Source organism: Rhinichthys klamathensis, unplaced genomic scaffold (genome assembly GCF_029890125.1).
Source record: "Rhinichthys klamathensis goyatoka isolate OS25496 unplaced genomic scaffold, OSU_Roscu_1.1 h1tg000011l_1, whole genome shotgun sequence".
Classification (NCBI taxonomy): domain Eukaryota; kingdom Metazoa; phylum Chordata; class Actinopteri; order Cypriniformes; family Leuciscidae; genus Rhinichthys; species Rhinichthys klamathensis.
Window position 1 is genome coordinate 17,618,651 of NW_026606564.1, and position 14,234 is coordinate 17,632,884.

Sequence of the window (14,234 nt, forward strand, 5' to 3'; positions counted from 1 at the left end):
TCTGTTAAAAAAGTTTACAAAGACAAGATTTATGTTTTGTATATTTATATTGTATGTTTTTGCTTTATTTTTGTGTATTTAGTTCTCACCGCATCTTGAGTTGGATGGTTATCCTAATGGCGTACCAGTCAATAAATTGCCAGTCATCAGAGAATCCTTGTGCTAAGCTACAAACATAAACTCCACCCCCTTACAAAACCTACCAGGAAGAGACTTCATTATCATTCATTTTTGTCAAGCTGACTCTTGTGTCTCGACAAAAGCAAACACAAATCAATGATTAGTGGAACAAAAAAGCTTTCAAGAAGGATTCAAGAAGGACAACAGATCTTTGTGGTTTTCGTGTTTTTTATAAATTTTTTTGCAACATCGTTCAGAAAGTGAAAGTAAAGTTTAGATTGCTGGAGCTCAAACAGTGAAAATGGCTTCAATACCATCTGCAGAAAAACTTTCGTGTCCCGTGTGTCATGAAATCTTCAAGGCTCCAGTTGTTTTATCATGTAGTCACGGTGTCTGTAAAGTGTGTCTTCAACAGTTCTGGAGCACTAAGAAAGCTCAGGAGTGTCCTGTCTGCAGGAAGAGATCCTCAAAAGAGTTTCCTCCTTTAGATCTTGAGTTACAAAAATTGTGTGAGTCATTCCTGAAGGAGAGAAATGAGAGGCGTTCATCAGGATCTGAGGAGATCTGCCGTTTACACGGTGATAAACTCAAACTCTACTGTCTGGATGACAAACAGCTGGTGTGTTTAGTGTGCAGAGATTCAAAGAAACACGACAATCATAAATTCAGACCCATCAGTGAAATGATTTCATCATATAAGGTAAGACAGTGTAATTTTGTGTTTTTGTGTCTTTTATCTTTGCATATAAACTTGATCTAATCGGTGTCTTACAACTTGACAACGGTGCCACTGCGGTGGACCCTAACAAAAATATGTTCTTATAATGTTTTGCTAACATTCCCATTAGGTTATGAAAACGTTCTTTCGGAATGTTTTTAAAACGTTGAAAACGTCCAGTTATTTTAATGTATTAAGAACGTTTTTGTTCTTGGTTAATGTGAACGTTAAAGGAACATCCCATTCACTCATTTTGTAAATGCTATGAAAACGTTATTTCTGAATGTTTTCTGAACGTTCAAAACACCCTGAACCTGTCCATCTGCAGGCTCACACACAGACACTCGAGTATCGCTAATTTACCTATGCTGCATGTTTCTGAACTGTGGTGGAAACTGAAGTACATGGAGGACTCCTGGCTCAGCCGGGACTCAAACCCAGAGGCGAACCAACACTGAGTAGGAGCCCCAGGGAAAATTAACCAATGAGGCCCTTTTTTAAAATATATTTTATATATGTTTTATATATAATATAGGATTTTTTTTTGTTAATATATCTTCATTACCTAGAGATATAATTACATAAAAATACAAAAAGTAGTCAAAACACAGAACATCTAACAAAACATAAGTTTCTAATTTTTTTTAATTAACGAAATGTCAATCTTCATCTTTATAACAGAAGATACAATACAATACAACGATCTTCAAGATACAGTACAATCTTCACATGTACTGTATATCAGATTGTCACCTTAAAAACAGTCCTTTGTGTGGTGGAACAAGCAATGCTATATAGAAAAATATAGTTAGCATCTTAATTTAATCTTTATTATTATTATTTTATTAGTTCATTAACTAATTACACTGAACAAAATTATAAATGCAACACTTTTGTTATTGCCCCCCTTTTTCATGAGCTGAACTCAAAGATCTTAGACTTTTCACAGACTTGTGCACAAAAGGCCTATTTCTCCCCCCCCCAACCCCCCCCCCCCCCCCGGTCGTATACGCCAATCCAGAGCATACCAAACACATTCATTCATGCTGACTGCAGGAATGTCCACCAGAGCTATTGCCCGTGAATTGAATGTTCATGTCTCTACCATAAGCCGTCTCCAAAGGCTTTTCAGAGAATTTAGTAGTATATCCAACCGGCCTCACAACCGCAGACACGTGTACCCACACCAGCCCAGGACCTCCACATCCAGCATCTGCACCTCCAAGATCGTCTGAGACCAGCCACCCGGACAGCTGCTGCAACAATCGGTTTGCAGAACCAAACAATTTCTGCACAAACTGTCAGAAACCGTCTCAGGGAAGCTCATCTGCATTCTCGTCATCCTCATCGAGGTCTCGACCTGACTGCAGTTCGTCATCGTAACCGACTTGAGTGGGCAAATGCTCACATTCGATGGCGTCTGGCACTTTGGAGAAGTGTTCTCTTCACGGATGAATCCCGGTTTTCACTGTACAGGGCAGATACTGTGTATGGCATCGTGTGGGTGAGCGGTTTGCTAATGTCAACGCTGTGGAGCGAGTGGCCCATGGTGGCGGTGGGGTTATGGTATGGGCAGGCGTATGTTATGGACAACGAACACAGGTGCATTTTATTGATGGCATTTTGAATGCACAGAGATACCGTGACGAGATCCTGAGGCCCATTGTTGTGCCATTCATCCACGACCATCACCTCATGTTGCAGCATGATAATGCACAGCCCCATGTTGGAGGATCTGTACACAATTCCTGTAAGCTGAAAACATCCCAGTTCTTGCATGGCCAGCATACTCACCGGACATGTCATCCATTGAGCATGTTTGGGATGCTCTGGATCGGCATATTCGACAGCGTGTTCCAGGTCCTGCCAATATCCAGCAATTTCGCACAGCCATTGAAGAGGAGTGGACCAACATTCCACAGGCCACAATCAACAACCTTTATCGTTCCGACGGAAGTGAATCAATCAAAACTAACTTTATCTGGACAATAACTTTATTCTAGAGCTGCTGTAAAGCCAAACAATCTGTTACTTTAATTTCCTATTATCACTGTAAAGCTGCTTTGAAACAATCTAAATTGTTAAAAGCGCTATATAAATGAAGGTGACTTGACTTGACTTTTCTGTATGACCAGAATAGATGGAGTATTTTAAGTTGTTTCCACTGTTGATAGGAAAATGCAAGTGATTGCACCTGCGCCACACTCCACACAAACTTGAATATGCGCCTAATAATAGTGAACATTTATCTAGGTTAATATTAGAGCGAGCTGCCATGCCAGACGGATAAGTCCTCTTCATGTTTAACAAATCAAATCATGCATTTTCTACCTACCACGAGTAAGCGCTGCGCCTATTTAAAAACTCTCGTAATGAGAGAGGGGGCACCACTAAGGGGGATGCAGAGATGTTGCTGTGTCTTTATATTAACATTTCTGATTGTTTAAATGATCAGCCCTCGGGGGGCCCCTTTAAAATGCGGGGCCCCAGGCAATTGCCTGCCTTATTGCGACGCCTCTGCTCGAACTGGGGACCTTCTTGCTGTGAGGTGATAGTGCTACCCACTGAGCCACTGTGCTGCCCTGTTTATATTTATGTTTATATGAATTCTTACAGCCACAGGTATTGATTTCAAAGTAACAGGATTTTTAAGTACCAAAACCTGTGTTAACACATTTATTCCAAAGTGTTTACATTTTTCCAGAGTATAAAAGTTTCTAAGTGCAGTAAATATTCAAATTACAAAAATAACATAAGACTTTACTTTAAGATTCACATTTTAGTGTAGTAGTGGAGTCTCTGGGAAGTACACAGTCCAAAACAAGGAATCATAAAGGGAAAGATAAAGGAATCATGAAGCAAAGATTAAATTGTCTAAACCAAAAACACAACCCCACAAGGGAAAAAAGAACAAACATAACTTAACTCAAACATAAAACTAGACAGCACACAAGTCAAATCTAACAAGACGTGGAAAACAACACAATAGAAGGAAAAAAAAAACTGTTTTCTGTGTATATGAATAGCTTCATATTGAGTTTCAAACATTGTCATTTTACAGTGATGCTTCAGGCTGAAGAGAGACCTTATAGTGTAACGTAGAGTGTCTGCAGATGCTGGATTTTTGGTTTAAAAATGGCGTGGAATGGAGCGCATGAGCAGAGTTGTAAATAATAGAAAGACAGTGAGAGAATTTAGTTCAGAATCAGATGAAATGCTGTTACTGAAGGGGAAGTTTAAAGTCCTGATTGATGAGTGTAATGCCTTAGGTTCACTCCCAGCTAAAGGCGGGCATACACTGTGCGATGTCTTCAGCAAGATACCTACTCACACTAAATGAGAAAATCACATGATGCGATGCAAAGCCAAAGCTCAGGATGTACGTGTTCACACTATATGGTCCGATCATCGAGCTGCGACTTGACTGCTCACACTATACGTGTGAAAGATGTGTGGTAAACCCCCGTCCTGGGTTGCGCCTATAGATGATATCATGTATCCAGAGATATTGTCAAAACAATCATCAGCTATCAATATCAAGATGATTTAGCATTTCCAATTTATGCATTAAATTATTATTAGTATTATTGTATTATCATTATTAGGGAAGGCTAATTTCATTATTAAATTGATCTGCTATTTGTTGTATTGTTACCTAATTTTACAAAACAATTAAAGATGCGATGGCACAAGAATTCTTAGATGCTCACTCCTTTTAATCCAGATCGAACTCACATGTACATCTCACAGTCTCTCTTGTATCTACACTGATCAATCGCCCTTCTCTACCTCCCTCTAGTCTTCAGTTCTTGTAATAACAGTTTATGTGGACACAACACTATTATAATAAATTTGCCACGCAATAATTTCACAGCACATCACCGCATAACCAACGTGCTGTGAGGATAATAAAATATTACATAGAAGCCACTCCTTCTCATTGAAAATTGTCTAAAACATTTAGGTCGATTACAATTAATTATAGGCATATAATGAACTATTAACAGTCTATAATATGTCCGAACATTGCAATAATTAGTCATCAATGAAAATTACAAACAGTTTTATTTCAAAAACATTGTTTAACAAATTAATAAAAGAGGCACGGTGTATACATTGCAGGTGGCTTGGAAGACGTGGGTAATATAGGCTATGGTTAATCCATTTTGCAACACGAACTGGGAGGTAAGCAACAGTAATTTGTAGCTAGTTTGAACTACAGAACTGAAAGATCTCCCTCCTTTCGTTTTTTTTTTTTCTGCAGATGAAATGGTTAAACTTCTGTTTTCGCGCAGGCACAGTGGGGGAAAAACACTAAGGGTGTACTCACACTAGGCACGGTTGCCATGAACCAGGCCCGAGTACGATTGTCCCCCCTCCCCACTCCCCCTCTGGCCTGCACTCACATAGGGTTTCAGCATTCGTGCCGGAGCACGCTTACGTCATTATGGTGCGTGCGACGGTTTCGGGATAAACAAGAAGAGCGGCGCTCTCTGAACACAATGGAGTCCATCGCTCTGTTTTCTTTGTGGATAATTTTGTGTCGTTTGGTCCACAGTGGTCCACAGCCTGTTGTTAAACAGATGCGTCGCCTTAGTGGCGCGAAAATTTTCACGTAATCGTGCTGCTCGTATGAGGAGGTTTGCAAGGTACCAGCTGAAGTGCAGCAAGGACTTTGCAGCTTTGATTACGGACTGTGTTGGTTTTGGAGCGTCGCAAAACCATGACGTCACGCGTCCTGTTCCGTGCTCCTGCACGGTTAGCGCTCACACTGCATGCGAACCGCGCCCGAGTCCAACTGAACCGTGCTCTGGCCCACCTCTTCCAAGCGGGCCAGGGCCGGCTAATCGAGCCGCGCCCGGGCACGGTTCGGAGCACTCACACTAGTCAAACGAACCGCGCTTTGGTGGTCAAACGCACTCGGGCACGGTTCAAACTGGCTAGTGTGAGTACACCCTAAGTTTAGGCAGAGCCATAGAGAGAAAGAGTTGCGACACGCTTTGATGTCGCCGCGACGGCTGTCACGTGGTTCATGTAAGCCCCAATAGTTCCAAAACATACGCGGGCTGTCATGTTCTTCTATGGACAGATAGCAGCGATTGCATTATTAAACGGTAAATATAAAATAAAACACACACCCAAGTACTTTTTCAGCTGTTATTGCATTTTGTTAATGTCAGTTTTGCATTTGGAGAGGCAGGGTGACAACTTAGATAAGTTTTAGGCTATATTTTTGGAGGGAAACGCTAGTGTTCATGTTCGCATGGGTAGTACCACTGGCTTTAGCGGCTCTAACTTAACTTTTCCATGTCATTCATCTGATTATGGACGTCTCATGATATTTATTTTAGCACAACTGGGCTGTATTAGGCTATTGATTCCCGTGATCTTGCTTATAAATTCCGCTTCGTGATCACGCAAAGAGGTCTGCGGTCCGTTCAGAACTCCAACCAACATAAAATATAAATAATTACGCTGTGCATGTACAAATGAATGATTTAGGAGGGAAATAGACTGCTCCCATAACATAGAAAGCAACGACTATATACAGCAATGTTCGGTAAATATTCAACCGAAAAATATTCTTCATAAAATTAAACCGGAGAGATAGTTGTGAATTAACTATGTTCCTAAATACATATAAGCACATATATGCATAACCCTAACCCATTTAAATAAATGAATTGTGTGTGTGTGTATGTATATATAATATTATATATAGGCTATATATATATATATATATATATATATATATATATATATATACATATAAAATATTTTTAAAAATATTATATATTATATACATCAGTTACCGTAAGTTAGCTAACGTTAGTGAAGTCTTGGTCACGTAAGCTATAGCTGCAATTAACCTATTATCTTCCAATAAACATTTACTAAAACTGGCTACATAAAATATAACTACAGACTAGATTCACGAGAGGTCGGCTAATGTGTGTAAAAGTAAAAAAAAATACAGTAATTTCATTAATTTACCAGCGAGCGTACTTCGGAAGCACTGAAAATGAATGGGGTTCAATGGAGAAACTATCAGTGTTTGGAACTATCGGCCGCTCCACGACACGCGTTACTTCCGCATTCCAAAGTTCCTATGGGGGTCTATGGGAGTGTCACAACTCTTTCTCTCTATGGCTCTGAGTTTAGGCAGAGCCCGTCTATGGAGAGCCTGGCCATTCCCTATTAAGTCCTATTGTACCGAATTTTGGTTGTAGTTCCACCAGAATTCCACTGGGGGCGATCGCCCGAGTGCAAAATGAATGGGAGTCTATTAGAGATGTGCGTTTGGCGGTTACAGCCGCGGATAAACCGCGGATCGGGCGGATTTCGTGACGGAAAAAAAATATTTTTATTAAATTCGGGCGGTTGGCGGGCGGTAGAACCAATCAAATGAAAAATATATGTATACATTGTTAAATATTGTTATCCGACTATACCTACATCCAAAAAAAAAAATCGAGCAGACTTTGAAATTGTCAAATTTTCATCAGGCAGCTTGTCGAGTCTATGCAGAGACTGCTTGTTATTATCAGTGATGGCAACGCCGGTGAAGTAGGTACGTGACAAACTCAAAAAAGGAGAATTAAAGTTGGTGCGGATGGATGGCGGACGGATGATGAGTTTTGTGATGCGGTTGCGGATGAAATAATAGCCCATCCGCGCATCTCTAGAGTCTATGGAGCTAGACGGCTAAATTTGTCTCTTTCACCCGATTGCCGTTGAGAAATCTCAGATTTTATTGTAGGTTTTGCAAGTTCAACATGGGTTATAGTTCGAAAGTTGAATGAACGAGTACTTATGTCCTTTCGATTTCTTCCAGGTTGAGTTGTTGTTGCCCATAACACGCTAGCATTATGCTAATGAACGCTGGTTGGTCAGTGAAGGACTGATTACGACCAGAGACACCGCTTAATGGCATCGTGGCATCTGAAGCGGGACCAGAATGTTAAAGGACAAGTTCGGTATTTTACACTTAAAGCCCTGTTTTAAGATCGTTTAACAAAAACACAATTAAAAATATGTTTAATATAAGTGACTTTGTCTTTGTTTTATTGTTTTTGTTGTTTTAATCAAATAATTGTGAACCACAAACCGAGCCTTCGTTTTAAAGGGCGATTTCCAAATATATTTTATTTATTTGTTATAATATGGGTATTTTATGTCACCCGTCTTATTAGTTTGATTATACGCGAGGTTTTTTAAATTATTGTACTATTTTAATGTTGTTTTTTAATTAGCAATATATCATAACAACTTATAAAGATCAAAATCTACAGAAGAGATTAACAAATAACACTGGTGTTGTCATAAATTAATCAATGGGAAAATGTCCTCACCGGCTTAACCCTATTCTTAATGTTGGCTACATGTTACAGATTTAATGTTGAGCACATAATGTTAAAGGCTTCTTAAGTACCATTACACTGGCTTGAAAAGTCAAGAAGGGATGTGTTAATTTACAGTGATTTCAATCTGTCCTTAGTTGGTGACCCAGTGTAATTATAATACAGCATAAATAAAAACAAACACACGTAATATGTATGCGGCAAAACACATCTGCGTATTACGGAGGCCGGGAAGTCACCTGTGGAAAATAAAAATAAAAAATCCGTCCGCTCAGTTTATAAACTGTACTCACGAATTCTTAAACTGTTCCCTCGGTTTAACAATTCGTGCCCACGGATTAATAAACCGTACCAACGAGTTCCTAATCCGTGCTCTCAGATTTGTAAACCGTGCCTTCACGCTTTCGCAATCCGTATTCACGGGTTTGTAATCCGTACTCACGGATTTGTGGCCCCTCCCCCAGTCTGTGCCGCATGATTCAACCAGACCTCCTGTTTAGGTGCGGGATGCATTGCATTGTGTTTAAAGCTCATTTTTTAAAATGGATAATTTCTTGGATTTTCTAAAAAAAACTACATTTAGGCTACTTGTATCTTTAAAGTCCATTTTTGGGAAGAAAAAGCTCAGTATAATAGAATAAGATAACGAAAGGCAAATAATTGGGTCACAAATAGCATGCATATAGACTATTAATTTTACAGGCTAACACAGGGTTCCTCAAACTCGGTCCTGGAGGGCCACTGTCCTGCAGAGTTTACCTCCAACCCTGATCAAACACACCTGAGCAAGCTAGAAACTCACAGGTAGGTGTGTTTGATCAGGGTTGGAGCTAAACTCTGCAGGACAGTGGCCCTCCAGGACCGAGTTTGAGGAACCCTGGGCTAACAAATACAGTGTTTGGAAAACTCTTAATTTGAAAAACAATGAATGCATATCCTGCCAATCAGATTTAGCCCCACCCACAGGGGGAAATGGGGAAATTGGAAAATCAAGTGGTTTCTCTAAATTTCCGTGCAAAAACGAGAAAACCAAATATCAAGTCATAATTTCGTTTTTCACAAAAAAAAACGAAAAAAGGAGTTGATTTCTCGTTTTTTAGTTTTCATATATGAAAGCAAAAACAAATGAACGAACGATACCTGGACCGTGACGTCATGGCAGGAAGCTATAAACCGCACCCAGACCAAACATTGTCAGCTTCTGTGCCTTCAGCAAGCGCTCTGTTTGAAACTGTCTCTGTCTATTTATTGTTGTTTGTCCACAAGCATATTATATATCTAGACAGGAATATAATGGCGAACAAACAGCATTTTGGATCGTGTGTTCCTCCCTGCCCTCGCTTCATTACGAGTGGACTGACACGATTTATGTGTTGTCTGTTTGGGAGTGGAGCATCCACGGTCAACTCTATAAAAGGGGGCTGACTGCGTTCATTCATAAATTCCCGACATGTTACATATGCACTATCGAGAGTTTTAGCTCTGCCCCTGTTGGGTTTCTTCTCGAGGTAAGAAAGTCAATAAAGATTCTTTGTCCCGGGATCTTGCGTTTGCCGAGGCAGCCCGTAGATTATTGATCTCCAATAAAGATTCTGTGACTCGATCTCGGATTTTGCTGGTGCCGAGACAGCGTGTAGATTATGGGGCTGCTCAAGAGTCTAGTCTAGTGGTTTGGATCTCGTGTTTGCCTAGGCAGCGCGTAGATTATTGGTCTGCAGTAAAGATTCTGTGACTCGATCTCGGATCTTACTGTCTTCCAATCTGGGCCCGTATGTATAAAGCCACTCAGAGTAAAATTTTAGTCTCAAGTCTGTCAAAATTCTAAGAATTACATAATTTTACTCTTATTCCTAAACTTAACAATAAGTGTGATTCATAAAAGTTCCTAAGTGCTAAGACTTGGTCTCAGCTCCTAAATTATTTAAGAGAGCTGGAGAGGTCTCCTAACCTAGTTAGGAGTAACAAAATGGCAGCAGAGAGGTTAGGCCATGCACTTTTCAACGAAAATATGATATGATATGATATTGTAGTTAAATGAGTTGATCAAACATAGCAATGAAATTAAAGTAATAATTATATTTTTGGCGACTGGAGAAATGCAGCAGTGCACCTGTGACGACTCGGGCCCTTCAGTCCACAGTTATAGGTTCTAGAATAGCACTATTGTGACACTGACCACACCAAATATTACAGTGGTGGCCAAAAATGATGTGCGGAGTTTTAAAAAAAAATGACCCTACAAGTTTGCTTAAACCATCAAATTATGAGGAAAATATGGCAAAATGACGTGACAAACACATTTATTAACAGCCCAGCAAGCAAGTATTGTGTTATAAAGTTCTGTTGCGTAGGTCCCGTCCGTAACTCGCATTTAAAGACGAAGGCAGGGGTGCAGCGACCCCCGGGAGGTATGAGGTATGGACAGATGAAGGACCCCCAGGATTGGATAGATGAGAAGGTAATAAGTGACGTGACAATTTAGTCTTCCTGGCAGAAATTAAGCTAAAGCTTTTATTTCCATTGTAAAAAATCGTTAGTTATCTATTTAGTTCATTTATCTATACAGCCACTCTGGTGGAAACAGTGATGTCATCGTCCAGTTCAGTTCAGTTCTCATATAATGGTATCAATGCAGGCAGATCAATATTATTTTTAAATATTAAGTGACAAATAAGGGCAAACTACAGCTACAGGTTTTAGAAAAACAAAACAAAAAAGATAGAGGGAAAATTCTTAACTGATGATACTTATATCTTAACAGGCTTGGGAGAGATTAAATAGATTAATGGGTAGGCCAAATAAAAAGGATGATAACTGTGTAAGTAAAAGTTTTATTAATGATTTAAATAACTTTTATGGTAGATTTGACACTGTGGAAGGCAAGACTGAATGTGATGAGATATAATCTCCCTGCAGAATCATCAATAGTTATCACTGAGGCTGATGTCATGGCAAGCCTTTGTAAACTAAGGCCTAATAAGACCACTGGCCCAGATGGTTTAAAAGCAGGCCTTCTTAAAGATTGTGCTCCTCAACTAAAAGGAGTTTTTGCAAGGTTGTTCCAATTACTTTTGGACACAGGTAAAGTGCCAAAATTATGGAAGTACTCAATAATTAGGCCTGTGGCAAAAAAGCCAAGGGCAAGCATGCCAAATGACTTCCGGCCCATTGCAATAACTTCTATATTGTGTAAAACTATGGAACGAGTTTTAGCTAATCATCTAACTTCGACTGTCACCTCTAGGTTAGATTCACTTCAGTTTGCATATAAGAGTAACAGAGGTACAGATGATGCTGTACTGACACTGCTTAATACAGTTACAAAACATCTCATGCATCCCAAAGCATATGTCAGGGTTTTATTCGTGGATTTTAGCTCGGCTTTTAATTCAATGAAGATTCATATTCTCTTAACAAGACTGGTTGATCTGGATGTTAATACAGGTTTAGTCCGCTGGATTAGAAATTTTCTTTCTTGTCGTACACAGAGGGTCTGTGTTCGAGGGACTGTGTCTGATATGCTAACTTTAATTACAGGTTGCCCACAAGGCTGTGTCCTTTCCCATGTGCTCTTCTCTCTTTTTACTAATAAGTTTACGATTAAAGAAGAACATTTTAGATTGTTCAAATACGCTGATGATATGGTCTTAGTGGGCATATTGGACAAAACTAATTTGTTATATGATGTTGCCTATCTGGCTCACTTTAAGGCCCTGGAGAATTGGTGTCATTTTAGCCAACTAGAAATGAACGTGGCAAAGACAAAATAATTGGTTATCTGCCCAAAAGCAGATATGTCAATCCAGCCAATTTCACTTGTGGGTCAACAAGTTGAAATTGTGAATAAGTTTAAATATCTAGGTTCAATTCTTGATTCACACATGAATTTTGCTGATAATTCAGACTACCTTTTTAAAAAGTGTTCGCAACGTTTATTTCTTCTTAGACAATTTAGTGGCCTTGGAGTTAGTCAGCATATTTTAGAACTTGTGTACAAATCCATGGTAGAGAGCCTGGTATGATCATTTAAATTGCAGATCTAAGAACAACTTGCCAGAATTGTGACAATTGCAAGCAGAATAGTTGGCAGACAACAGAGCCCACTAGTACAGCTCTATGCTGAAAGGGCGAAGAAGGCAAGGACTATTCTTGCAGATAGTTCTCATCCTCTCTTCAGTCAATTTGAGCCCATGAAATTGGGTAGACGCTACAGAACCCTAGCAAATAAAAATATGTTTAAGAGGTCTTTTATTCCAAATGCTGTTAAAATTCTCAACTCGGCAAGTAAATGATAATCCAAATGACTATAGTATGAAATGTGATTATGTATTTATTTTTTATGAATTGTGATCTGTCTGTTTTATGTCTTTGTCTTCTATTATGGTCTGTATATTTATTTTAATGGCTGGTGAGCCAAAGACAATTTTCCACCTTAGTGGCCAATAAAGATATTACAATTAAAAAGCTCACTGGAGAAAAAAAGTCATATATTGTCTGCAACATAATCATTTATTAATATTTGATTTTCCTCTCTTGTTTTTTCACCTGTTCATAATTTATTTGTATGACAGCTTGGCTAAAAATTGTCAATTTGAAATGTTTCATTGTGTTATCACAAATAAACAATTGACTCCAGGCACAACTACACAATACGCTTACAAAATATTGAACACATTTTTAATACTATTTGAATAAAGGGTGAATCTGACAATTTTCCTTCAATACTAATTTGTGATAATTTTGCACAATGCAAAGCCATTAAAAAAAATACATTTAAATATTAAAGTTTCAGTGTCTTAATTAAATTATTTTATTATAATTACATTGAATAATTGGTGTCATGCTGCTGTGACCTCACCCTTGCAGGCTCACTATTGGCTGATTCAGAGGGTGAGGGCGGCCATTTTCCGTTGACATCATTGTAGTCCTTAGTTTGCAGCACTTAAGTCCCACTTCAGTCAGCACTTAAGAATCAGTCTTATACTTTACTGAAAGTTGGTTTTAGCTGCTTTATAAAAGTCTCCTACTCTTAGAAAAGTCCTACTCTTTACTAAGTATTTTTTTACACTTAAGTCAAAGCTTTAGACTATTCTTAAGATCATTTCTTAGAAGTTTTATACATACGGGCCCAGGGCTTAAGTGCTGCAAACTAAGGACTACAATGATGTCAACGGAAAATGGCCGCCCTCACCCTCTGAATCAGCCAATAGTGAGCCTGCAAGGGTGAGGTCACAGCAGCATGACACCAATTATTCAATGTAATTATAATAAAATAATTTAATTAAGACACTGAAACTTTATTTAAATGTATTTTTTTAAATGGCTTTGCATTGTGCAAAATTATCACAAATTAATATTGAAGGAAAATTGTCAGATTCACCCTTTATTCAAATAGTATTAAAAATGTGTTCAATATTTTGTAAGCGTATTGTGTAGTTGTGCCTGGAGTCAATTGTTTATTTGTGATAACACAATGAAACATTTCAAATTGACATAATTTTTAGCCAAGCTGTCATACAAATAAATTATGAACAGGTGAAAAAACAAGAGAGGAAAATCAAATATTAATAAATGATTATGTTGCAGACAATATATGACTTTTTTTCTCCAGTGAGCTTTTTAATTGTAATATCTTTATTGGCCACTAAGGTGGAAAATTGTCTTTGGCTCACCAGCCATTAAAATAAATATACAGACCATAATAGAAGACAAAGACATAAAACAGACAGATCACAATTCATAAAAAATAAATACATAATCACATTTCATACTATAGTCATTTGGATTATCATTTACTTGCCGAGTTGAGAATTTTAACAGCATTTGGAATAAAAGACCTCTTAAACATATTTTTATTTGCTAGGGTTCTGTAGCGTCTACCCAATTTCATGGGCTCAAATTGACTGAAGAGAGGATGAGAACTATCTGCAAGAATAGTCCTTGCCTTCTTCGCCCTTTCAGCATAGAGCTGTACTAGTGGGCTCTGTTGTCTGCCAACTATTCTGCTTGCAATTGTCACAATTCTGGCAAGTTGT

The 14,234-nt window shown here is 38.6% G+C and overlaps 1 protein-coding gene across 1 annotated transcript in view; it reads left to right on the forward strand.

Moving 5' to 3' along the window:
• Window positions 1–421: 421 nt before the first annotated feature.
• The window catches only part of LOC130100391 (E3 ubiquitin-protein ligase TRIM35-like), a 44,101-nt gene continuing 30,288 nt past the window's right edge, over window positions 422–14,234 (forward strand). Inside the window, exon 1 of the mRNA XM_056265849.1 lies at window positions 422–820. Coding sequence (XP_056121824.1) covers window positions 422–820 — 399 coding nt within the window. The remainder of the gene's footprint in view (window positions 821–14,234) is intronic.